This window comes from Dreissena polymorpha, chromosome 6 (genome assembly GCF_020536995.1).
Source record: "Dreissena polymorpha isolate Duluth1 chromosome 6, UMN_Dpol_1.0, whole genome shotgun sequence".
Taxonomy (NCBI): domain Eukaryota; kingdom Metazoa; phylum Mollusca; class Bivalvia; order Myida; family Dreissenidae; genus Dreissena; species Dreissena polymorpha.
In genome coordinates, this window is record NC_068360.1 from 36,719,408 (window position 1) to 36,731,641 (window position 12,234).

General features: G+C 34.5%; 1 protein-coding gene across 1 annotated transcript; it reads left to right on the plus strand.

Moving 5' to 3' along the window:
- Window positions 1-1,576: 1,576 nt before the first annotated feature.
- LOC127835028 (uncharacterized) lies at window positions 1,577-9,337 on the plus strand. The gene is made up of 2 exons (XM_052361216.1): window positions 1,577-1,635; window positions 6,974-9,337. Exon 2 carries the CDS (start codon window positions 7,052-7,054, stop codon window positions 9,152-9,154), a length of 2,103 nt encoding a protein of 700 aa, XP_052217176.1. The 5' UTR covers window positions 1,577-1,635; window positions 6,974-7,051; the 3' UTR covers window positions 9,155-9,337.
- Window positions 9,338-12,234: the final 2,897 nt, after the last annotated feature.

Here is a 12,234-nt window from a genome sequence, read left to right on the forward strand (position 1 = left end):
GTCAGACCGGTCACGGGAAGTATTATGATGATGATGTTTCTGGATAAAGATTGCGTGAAATATGTATAAACAATTGCTTGCCGCTTTGTTTGAGTGTGTTATCCTGGTAATAATGATCTCACACTAAAACATTTATTGAGATGACAAATACCCCGCATTGGCTAATGTAAAGAAGTTGCAAAACGTAAATATACGTAAAATAAATCTCCAAATGCGTGTTAAGTTTCGTGTTGATACGTAGAAAACTGAAGAACTAGTTCAGGACAAAGTACAGATGAACAATCGTGTAAGTATCCAGAATATGCAGAAGTTCAAGAGCACACGATCTTTAAAATAATATCGTGACCAACTCGAAAATTACATCTTATACTATGTATAAACAAAATATCTCTACGTTTTATGTTGATACGCAGAACACTTGCAGACAAGTACACGGCATAAAGTTCATATGTTTAGCGTGATATACAAACTGACCAACCTACAGACAGGGTTTTGCCAGTATACCATCAGAAACTTTGCTTGAGGGGCTATAACTGATATTGACGTTAAAATTCCATCTGAAAGAATTGACCTATTATAAAACTTTGTTTATGAAATTAAGCAATGTCAAAGGTTAGTAAGAAAACTCCACTTAAACTAAATTTGACTAGTTTATCATTCAACTGTTATTAATATGTATGTATTTATGTAACTCATAAGTTATACAAAACATTTAAACTTTTACGTCATTTGATGCGCTTAATTTTCTTATTTCGAGTCATATCTTAAGTTTACCAACTGTTTAGTTGTTGAACTTTTTTAAGCATAGTGGCTACTACTATTAACTTTGGAACATAAGAAGTAAAGTCCACACTTTAATGACAGATTAATATATTACAATTATAAACACACCAAATCACGGATAACCATGTCCTTGTCTTACCAAAGCAAATTGGTCAAACCAATTAAACAAAAAAAGTTATGTTTATTTGTTCGTTTTCCCATGATTATATCATATGAGATATTATTTTCATCAGTGGTTAGCCATTTAGTCACAAGTTGACCATGAATCATAAACATTGCGTACTAGCAAAACCATGTAACATTCCCCGGAAACATTCTTACAAGTTTTCGATTTTCGCAATCAAACAAACCGAACACCAATTTTTCTTTAACCATTTAACAACTTTACGGCAGATATATATTGTTTAAGGTTATTGCTCAAAATTATTTCTATCCAGTGAAATTAAAGACATGTTCACCATATTTTCAAGGTAAAGTTGCATTCACAGATTTTTTAAAGTTAACCCTGTTTTCAACAACTTTGAAAGGTTTGTGTGGCCAATGTTTTAAAGCATAGTTTTCTCACCGATGGCACAAACGTTGCAGACAACTGACGTGCTTACTGCAATTGGTATCGATTAATCTCTTTTCACATGAATGGCAGATTGTGAGCGTCTACCTTGCAACAATTTTGCAGGCGAACAACGTATATCTTGAAACCGAGTATTTCTGCACAGCTAGTTTTATCGATAGTTTCAACAAAAGTCGTTAGGAGTGTAAAATTCGTACGGACTCTAATTTATCCGCTATAAGAGTTTACGTGGCCGGAAACAGACAACTGTTGTGAAAGCTTTTGTGTACACTTGAACAAAGGTAAGAGTAGCATACATTTGTAAATCTCAAATTTGTATCGTGTTGATTACATGCTTTAATTTTAATTCGGCAGTAGTTTAGGGAAGATAAACTCTAAATCCATGTAAATTTATCATTTTAACGCGACTGTAGTCTTCTTAAATGTTAATCGAATGGCCTACTGTATGTAAATTTGGTATACGGAATATACGGACCATGGACCATACGGCCCAGACTATACGGCCCAGATAAGTAGACTATACGGCCCAGATTATCGGACTATACGGCCCAGATTTGCGGACCATACGGCCCACATGTTTCTTTAGGTCATGTACATTATTCTAAAACACAAATACACAACAATACTGTGCTACCATTGTACTATGAATGTGTTAAAAATAAATACATGCTAGTATGTGTTTCGCTTTTGAAAATAAATAACACGGGAAATGAAATAGTTATTATTTCTCTCAGATTTTAAATTCATTTTAATGTTGTCATCAACTATTTATGTAAGCAGTACACATCACGCAAACATTCACTTTAATCGACAGAATATATTTTAATAAAGTTGTAAATTAATACTTGTTAAATTTAAAACATGCCGCGTGGTGAAAACGGTAATAAAAATTTATAACATAATTATTAAATTTAATATATGCCGCGTGGTGAAAACGGTAATAAAAATTTATAACAACTATAAATTTAATACATGCCGCGTGATGAAATATATTATAATTGCAATAGGGGTATGACACTCGAATAAGTGACTCGTACGTTTGTATATTGGATACGCCCTATTTATGACACCTACTGATTGATCTTATCTATTACAGTAATTGATAATAGACCCTAATGGATTAACACGTCTGTAAGTACCAATTAAAGGTAAAGTGTGATAATCGTTATAATTGTATACAACAACGGCTTATGAAGCGAATGAAGTACCTATGCAGTGCAAACTCATCAAGGAAAAGAAATTGCAGCGGCATCAGAGTCGGCAAACACGTGCCACACAAGGGCGTTTGTGCGCGGCTTGGGACCGGTACGGGAAAAAAGAAATTAGTACGAGTGAGCTTCTGAATGAGTGCTGTAGACTGTATGGACCTGTGTAAATGTGTACGTGTGTTTGTTTGTTTGCTAGTGTGAACGATTGAGTGAAAATGTATATAGCTGTTTGTTTGATTGTATATAAAATATATTTGTTTGATTGTATGTATGTTATACAACTTTGTTCTTGTACATTTGTTTGCTCACATTTCACAAAATTGCTATAAATGTTGTTTTTTGTTGTACATATATATGTATTTGTTTAGAAGTGTTCTATATATATGTGCCTGAAATTGTTTTTTTATTTCTTGTCCATATATTAGTATTTGTTGTTTATTTTGGATGTCGATATTATATTAACAAACAATACAGGAATTTACTAGGGTATCCATATTTGTGTCCTTACACGATGAAATAATATAAAAAATGCTTGAATGAAAATGAAATACTATAATTTTAATATGTTCTTAAATTTATTCATACAATATTTAAAGGAACACTAAAGAAATATTAATTAAGATATGGTCCGTATGCTTTGCAAATCTGGGCCGTATGGTCCGCAAATCTGGGCCGTATAGTCCGCAAATCTGGGCCGTATGGTCCGATAATCCTTACACGATGAAATAATATAAAACATGCTTGAATGAACATGAAATACTACAATTTTAATATTTTCTTAAATTTATTCATACAATATTTAAGGAACACGAAAGAAATATTAATTAAGACATGGCCCGTATGCTTTGCAAATCTGGGCCGTATGGTCCGCAAATCTGGGCCGTATAGTCTGATAATCTGGGCCGTATGGTCCGAGAATCTGTAAATTTAATAGAACATTTATCTCAAGATCTTTAACTAAACGCAACAAATCATTTAACACAAGATTGCTATAATTTACATTTGTGATTTACAAAGTACTCGCAATGCACAATGAAATCGTGTGAGATCTACATTTACCATGGGTCAAGGTTGTGATTTACGGTAGATCTGTGGGTCCTGATAGTTTAATTGCTGTTGAAATTATCTGATATATTTAACGCGATACTGAACATTCAAATGTGTAGATGATAATGTGTCGATTTAAGGATTTTTTTAAGTTTAAAAAGAGAGCTAGCAACGCGTATCCTTGGTTTAAATCGCATGGAAAGTCTTTTTGAGGAAGTAAAGGATCTTACGTGATTAAATCTTTGCAATAAATGTAAGCATAGATGTGCATGTATCAAATTTGAGCCAGGTAGATCTGGTCTGCATAATACGTCTCTACGTTAACGCAATCGTAGTGAGTTATTATGATTTTGTCATGAATATGGCGTTTTATATGATTCTTAAAGAAAACAAAGTAAGATTATATGAAAATTTTAAAAGACAATGGGTAGGAGACAATAGAAAATACCTTTAGTTTTAGTTAAAATACATATTGATAGTTTACAGATTTTTAAACAGTTGTAATCGTTTTGACGCACTTATGTTTTAATGGTTTAAGGTAGGATATGATATGAAACTCATGTATATAGAAATTTAAACTTCATCTGCACCAGCGGCAGAGAAACCTTACAATAGCACGTGGTACTTAAATTATGGCAGATAACCTTTTTAAAAATTGAAATCTCAATACATTAAATAGACTACCACATAAATGTAATAAAAACAAACACACATTAATAAAACATTTGACTCCGTCTTGAAATGGTAAATGCAAAGCATCTGGGATTTAATCCGTCTTTATGGAGCTCTATACTTGAAACTGGGCCAGAGCTATTAACAATGTATAACACTTACAAATACATTTAAATGTTAATACAAATAGCCTTATGGCAGTACAATAGCTTAATAATAGAATAAATGTTAATTCATTTATCAATAAAATGACCCCATCATGGCATGGTGAGAGCGACATTACAGCAGTAACTTTTGTAAAGGGCAAAATACATAGCTTGGTTGTGTAACTTAATGTTCAGCTTAATTTGATAGCATATTCCACAAAGCCACGCTGTGGCACGGAGAGGCGGCTGCATCCACTAACAATTGCAGACCAAAACATCATATGTCAGAATAAGCTAAGTTTCTGCAAAATCATGAAATAAAGGTAGCCTAAACCAAGTTTATTGTACATAACATTATATCATCTTCATTAGCTGAATACATTTAATCACGTTCTTCTTAGTGCGTATTCATGAAAGCATAGCTTGGTACCACTTTATCTATGGTTGCAATGTTCGTTGGAAGTGCATGACGCTGTTTTCTTCACACATCATGCGGCGTCTCATCTGGGTCTACGCTGTTTGCCAAGGCCTTTTTGCTAAACGCTAGGCATAAATGGGCTAATCGGTATTCAACCACACACCGACATTTACGATGCGCCAATACCATGTTGAGAGCAATGAGTACGCGAAGAATCTGTAATTGATTTTATGAAACGGAAAAAGTGTTGAACGTAAGTGATTCAGTGTAAAATCGCAAATGCACTAGACATGAAGAGACAAAAATGACATTTAACACTTCTTAAATACTAAATATATTGTTTCAAAAAGATAGCAGACACGTATTGAAATAAATTTCGAAAATAAATTACATACTAGTATTTGAATTGGTTCAAACATATCCGCAAGTTATTGATAATGTGCACGTCAGAACCGAGACCGCCTACTTCATCCGCATTTACGATGCTATTTATAGCTGCTCGAAAGTGAAAGTATCACATCATGTCATAGACGCGATAAGCTCAGAGATTGTGCAGATACGATCATTTGGACCAATATCACACCATCTTTCCTTTTAATATGATGATCAAGTAACATTCAACTTTTTAGCGTTTTTAAATAATCACCTCATTTGATGCAAAGCGCGGGATAGGACTGAAAATGATTACGTCATTACCAATTAAGTTTAAACCTTTTTATTTTAACAGAGACACTCTGAAGTTCGTATCCTGTAAAGAAAAAAATAATTTGTTCTTTGGAACAATCATAAGAAGGCTCTGATTTTGGATTGAAACCATATTTTGTCGATGGAAAGGCGAAACCATATCCACTTAAACATTGGGGCCTATAATTACCGATTAGTTTTTACTTTCTGAGTGACGCACCATGTACTTCATTTGATATAACTGTTTCGGTTTTAAACAGTGCTTCATAAACTGTAATATCTTGCTATCAAAGGTTTAGAGTTCGTAGAGAGTTACCTCAATAACTAAGAAATTATTTAAGCAAATTTTATTAAAGATCCTCCATTATATACGTTATTAGTTTATCAGGTTCTTTACAAAAATAACTTTAGACCAACATATTTAAATTCAGTTTTTTACGAAACTCTCAACCATATTTTGCGATTAAACGCATTCAAATACAAATAACAATTGCATTTAATTAAGACTATAATATCCAATATATGAACAAATAATCTATTGACATAAATTTATAAAATTATTTAAAGTGGCCTTTTCACAGATTTTGGCATATTTTGAAGTTTGTCATTAAATGCTTTAAATTGATAAATGTAAACATTGGATCTTAAAAGCTCCAGTAAAAAATCAAGAATAAAATTTAAAAAAGGAAAAAAAGGAGCCGGTACCAGGGCTCGAACCAGTGACCCTCGGAGTCCTAGAGTTAGTCTGAAGTAAAAACGCATTAGCCCACTCGGCTATTCCGCCGGGTATACACAGTATAATTATGATATACCTTATATAAGCAATCTTCGTAGTTTCGTAAATTTAAACGACAACAACAGAACTCTCCAAATTATTCAATCGTTTCGCGTCGCCACGCTTTATATTTAAGGTTTTCAAATCGTCAAAAGATACATATAATGGCTATATTGGACCATGGTAAATGTTCAGTAATACTGTTTCCTCACAAATATCATAACTAAAACGAAAATTTGCGAATCTGAAACACATTTTTTCAATTTTGTCAATTAACCAAACCGTGAAAAGATCCCTTTAAAACCAATATATTGTTTTCATTTTAAGCTAGCGTGTTTTAAATGGCATTGTCTTAACTATGTCTGTTACATATGTATTTATGTTTTCACTTGAATAATTAAACGCTGTCTATGGAAAAAAAATCGAACGATGTCACAAAAAAAATGTTCCCGCAAAACAAATCATTTACAAAGTGTGACCATAAACAAAACACGGTAAGTTCTTATAAGGGCTTTTTTAATTGTAAATGTATTACTTGATGGGGCGCTGTTTTACTACTTGTTCGCCCATGCCGTGAGTCAAATAGCGATTTGCCCATCTATTCGTCCGACTGTTCGTCCGAATTTGATAACTATGTGTTTTTTTACCTCTTATTCGTTGTCTTTTTAGTTTCGGCGGATTGAACAATTTGTAGCAAGAAGCAGAGATCCATTTAAGCTTGAAGTAACTAATATCAAGTCGAAACAAATGGAGCAAAGCGGAGAAGCATCTTGCATGGACTGTCCCAACACAAGTAAACCTGCAGATCCTCAACAAGTTGAGAACCCTGATGGTATTTGTATAGCTGAGGAACAATCTTTAGTTTCAATTAACACAGAAGAAACATGTGCAAATGAAACTAAATATTGCGATTTGTGTTTATTCGATAACATTGAAGAATGCGCCATCGGATTTTGTATTAATTGCACCGATTTTCTGTGCAAAAGCTGCCTCGCGAACCACAAAAGGAATAAAGTTACACGCTCGCATAACGTATTGCAAGGGGAAGAAATGCCTGACAATTTTGAGCCTTTTCGTGCACTGCGAGCTCTTGTGAAATGTGAATTTCACCCTGAATACGACATAACGTACATGTGTGCTGAACACTTCATAGATGTATGTGCAATCTGCGTGACAGATAAACATCGCTTGTGTAAATTGGAAAAAGTGAGTGCATTAATTAATGAAGAAAAAGGCGGCCTAGTGAAAGAAAAATTAATGAAGCTAGAATTGCACATTGAACAATTAACCTTAAATCAAGAAACATACATGACGCACATGCAAGAAGACCAGAAAAGAGCGATTTCAGAAGCTCAAGATATTGCACAACAGCTAATAGAGCACATTGTTACACTCACTAACAAAGTGGTAGATGAGATCACAGAAATTGGAAATACAGAAATCAGCTTGACTAAAGCAAGATCAAATGATGCTAATTATATGAGTCAGGAAATTAGAAGAATGCAACAATTAATGGAAACAGCCACGAAATATGGCAGTGCTGAGGAATGCATTTTAGCTTCGCGGAACATTGATGCAAATGTAAAAGAAATCCTAACAAAATTGTGTGCATTGGAAATAAGTGACCACAAATATTTCTCAATTGACATTCTTAATGAAATTCATAAGTTGGATCGTCTCTGTAATGTAAGCTTTGCAAGTGGTGTGCAAAATAAACTCGTCATTGAACACGCAAGCGATGGATTTAGGGATGTTCTTGAATGCGATATATTAGATGAACAGAGTGACAACTGCACAGTGCGAGACGTTGGTACTCAGTATGAGACATCAATTTCAAAATGCAATAAAGAGGTACAGACATTTACAATCGCATGCGCATCTGCATCAGACGTTCTGCAAGCAACTCGACCTTTAACACATCATTCAATGCCGTCTCAAGTTGCAAGCAAACGAAGTGTGAGACCTTTTATGGAAAGGTCTGTTTCAAAAACTTCTTCAAAATTTGAAATAAAATCCCTAAATGACGATTTTAAATGTTCCGTAACAGCTATTAAAATCATGCCCGACGGGAAGATGTTTCTTGCAGACAGACGGAACAGAAAGATTAAACTATTGTCCCCAGAATTTGTAGTTCTTGACGAGTGCACACTTTCTGGACATCCAATAGATTTGTGCGTTGTTGAGGATGACATTTATGTCTGTTGCGTTGATGAAAAAAAGATCTTTAAGTTTTCTTTTAATGGCTTGGGACAATTGTGCCAGACGGGTGGTTATCCAACAAAGTTTTGGCCTGTAAGCATATCCCGTTTTGAAGAAAGAGTGATGATTTTGTTCTTGGCAATGTCGGGACGTTTTGATTCTAACAATCATGATGATGTAGAAATTGAAATAAGAAACGGAAGCAAAATTGACGCCGGATTAGAGTATGGCCCAGACGACCCCAGAGCTTCGGAGGATGAAGCGGACGACCATTATTTTATAGATTGGGCTAAAAGGATCTTAACGTTAGAGAACGGTTCGGTTGTACTAGCAGAGGATAATCGCGTTTCATGCTACGGCATTGATGAGTGTCAAAAGGAGATTGGTGACAGAAAATGGTTTTATAAATGTAATAGATCAAATCGTTTGGTTAATGCAAGAGGACTCGCAAATGATAGCGAAGGAAATGTCTATATTTGTGGCTCAGTGTCCAATAACATTCATCAAGTGTCTTCAAAAAACTACCGCCACAACAGGATAATAATTTCTGATATAAAAAAGCCGTATTCTGTATGTGTTGATTCAAAAAGAGATAGATTGATTGTAGGCTGCTGTCGAGATAATAACATCTATGTATTTGACTTCCTATAATTTAATCGATTTGGTGAACTAGGGAACCAACACATATTACTTTAAAATTCCAATTGTGTTAATATATCAATATGGTATTCGTAACTGTATTCATCATGAATATATATGTTCATGTACCGGTATGTATCATTGTAGGTATTTAAATTAAGTATCCATTATCAGACTAGTAAACAGCAAATCAAGTATCAATTTGCATAGTTCGTCTCTTCTAATACAACCAGCAAACATGCGTCGTCAATACAACGTCAGGTTATGGTCGGATTTTGGTTGGCTGGTTATCAACCAAATGCCAACGTTGGTCCAACGTTTAAATACTAACATCAATACAACGTCAGTAATCAACGTTGTACCAACGTTTTATATTGGTAAGAGTTAACCTTGACGATAACCGAGCCGGGGTGTTTTAAACCACTCCAATTATGAAAGAAAGGTAAATAATGTGTACAGTAATCGCTACAAATCTTCAGGTGCCTGATAAAAACTCTCCTGCAAAAATATCGAAATAGGTGGAGCTGCATTTCAAATCACAGATTCGTACATAATTTATTATGTTGTTTTTTCGAATTTATGTTTACATAATAGTGAAAAACTCAGTTTTTAATTATGTTATTGTGTCTTATTCTGTCAAAAGAAAACACAAATAGATGGTACATTCATGTAAAACAATGAACATTAAAATGCGAAACTGTGGGGCATTCGCTTAGCGAACCGGCATTTTCAAAAACCGAATGCGAAAAATCATCCGAAGAAAAACCTCCGATTCAACGAAAAAGAAAGAAATAAAGTGACCAGGAAAGACATGTATTGATTGGAGATGAACAAAATGTTCAAATGTAAAAAAAACAAGAAATGTGTTTGTCAGAAACACTATGTCCCCTTCTGCGCCGCTTTGATTTATTAAAAAAAATCATTTGGCAGGTTCAGATAATTATCTCCCTTTAAAGCTTATAACTTCCCTTGGATTAGTTTGTCTGACCGTTGACCTTTAAGAATGACCTTGACTTTTACCACTCAAAATGTGCAGCTCTATGAGATACACATGCATGCCAAATATGATGTTGCTATCTTCAATATAGCAAACGTTATGGCAAAATGTTAAAGTTGGAGCAAACAAACACACAAACCAACCAACCAACAGACAGGGCAAAAACAATATGTCCCCCACTATAATGTTGGGGGACATAAAAATCAGTGTGCTATGCAACTCTAACTTTAAACAAATATTTTTTGGAAACCTTCAATTGGAAATTTTTAGTCCCATTTGGGAACAATTTTTTTTCAATTGGGAATGGGGCCGAATACCGGATCCGATTTTTAACGGAAACAAGAGATGTGTTTTTCAGAAACACAATGCCCCCTATTGCGCCGCCTTGAAGCCATATATTTAACCTTTGACCTTAAAGGATGACCTTGACCATGACCTTTCACCACTCAAAATGCGCAGCTTCGTGAGATAAACATGCATGCCAAATATCAAGTTGCTATCTTCAATATTGCAAAAGTTATGACCAAGGTTTGATGCCGCTTTGAGACATATATTTGACCTTTGACCTTGAAGGATGACATTGACCTTGACTTTTCACCACTCAAAATGTGCAGCTCCATTAGATACACATGCATGCCAAATATCAAGTTGCTATCTTCCATTTTGCAAAAGTTATTCAATATTGCAAAACTTTAACCGTTGTTAAAGTTTTTCACAGAATGACAGACAGACAGGCCAAAAACAATATACCCCCGATCATTCGATCCGGGGTCATAAAAAACACTCCAAGCATGGCATAACATACAACAAAACAAAAGTTAAAGAATGTCACTAGAGTAGTAAACAAGGATATAGTGTACTGATGCTCATTGTTTAATATAACTTTGCTCCTTCATCAGTGTCACCTTGCAGCAAATACGTGGTATTGTGGTAGTCATTGAAATTAAGCCCAATCAAATCAAATGAATGAATCAAGTGACTTTCAATATTTGTTTGGATGTTTAAGACATTATCCGATATTATTAATGAACTTTATAATATTAGACGAGAATGTGTTCAATTTGTTCGCCCAATACAAGTTGAGCCTCGCCAATAAAGCTCGAAACTCGCTTTATACGAGAAAAAGGCGGCCAATATGGAAAGAAACACGGCCAGTACGGAAAAAGTCAGCCAATACGAGATTCAGCCAATGAAACCAGGAAAAACACGGCCTTATATAAGAATCGAAAATTTCGACAATTTTGGACGCCATTTTGAAGTTGTATGCTTATTTTTGGTGCAAAAGTTTAAATCTTTAAAAATATACTTAAAGCACTCAGTCCCTAATATATTCACCTCCCTTTTTCGAATATAACAATAGTGCAGTGTTACCACGACAGTAAGGGTCAATATTTAAGCGTATATAAATAACAACAATCGGGAACACTCGGACAATTCCGCCATATCGGCGATCGTCCCTCGGGTGTATTTGGTGGAAAGATATGTCTAACGCCTCTAGGCGGAAGATATTACACCGAAAATATAGTTCGGGTTACACACCACTAAATTTGCACTAAATAAAATTTCTTGAAGTGAAAACAACAACATTATTCAAACTTAGAAGAACCAGTATTTTTTACATTAATTACAACATTGCGGATGTTCTGCGACAGTGTAACAATCTTCAGTTTGGTAATATTAATATATTAAGGCATAACTTTGCCCTTGGAGATGAACTCAATTCAGAATGGCCTCTCAAAATAAGACATACTGTATTGGAAATGTTAAAACTCAGCAGTGGTGTTGTTTAAATATATATTATTTTTATCTTAAGAAAATTTAAGACACATATCACAGACATGCCCATGGTTTTGGGCCGGTACTCTTTAGCTGGGCAACCAAAACACTAAATATGGTCGACCGTGCAATTGTAAAAAGTTAGTTTCCAACACAGACTGCCATTACTGATATGAAAAATTTAACTGTAATATGTCTGGCAACATACTGTTCTAAAGAAAAATAATTAAAAAAACTAATATCCATATCAGTGTTAAGGCATTGGGAATGGATATGGGTGTGACAAGTAACAAGAACTATACACATTTACATCACAGAA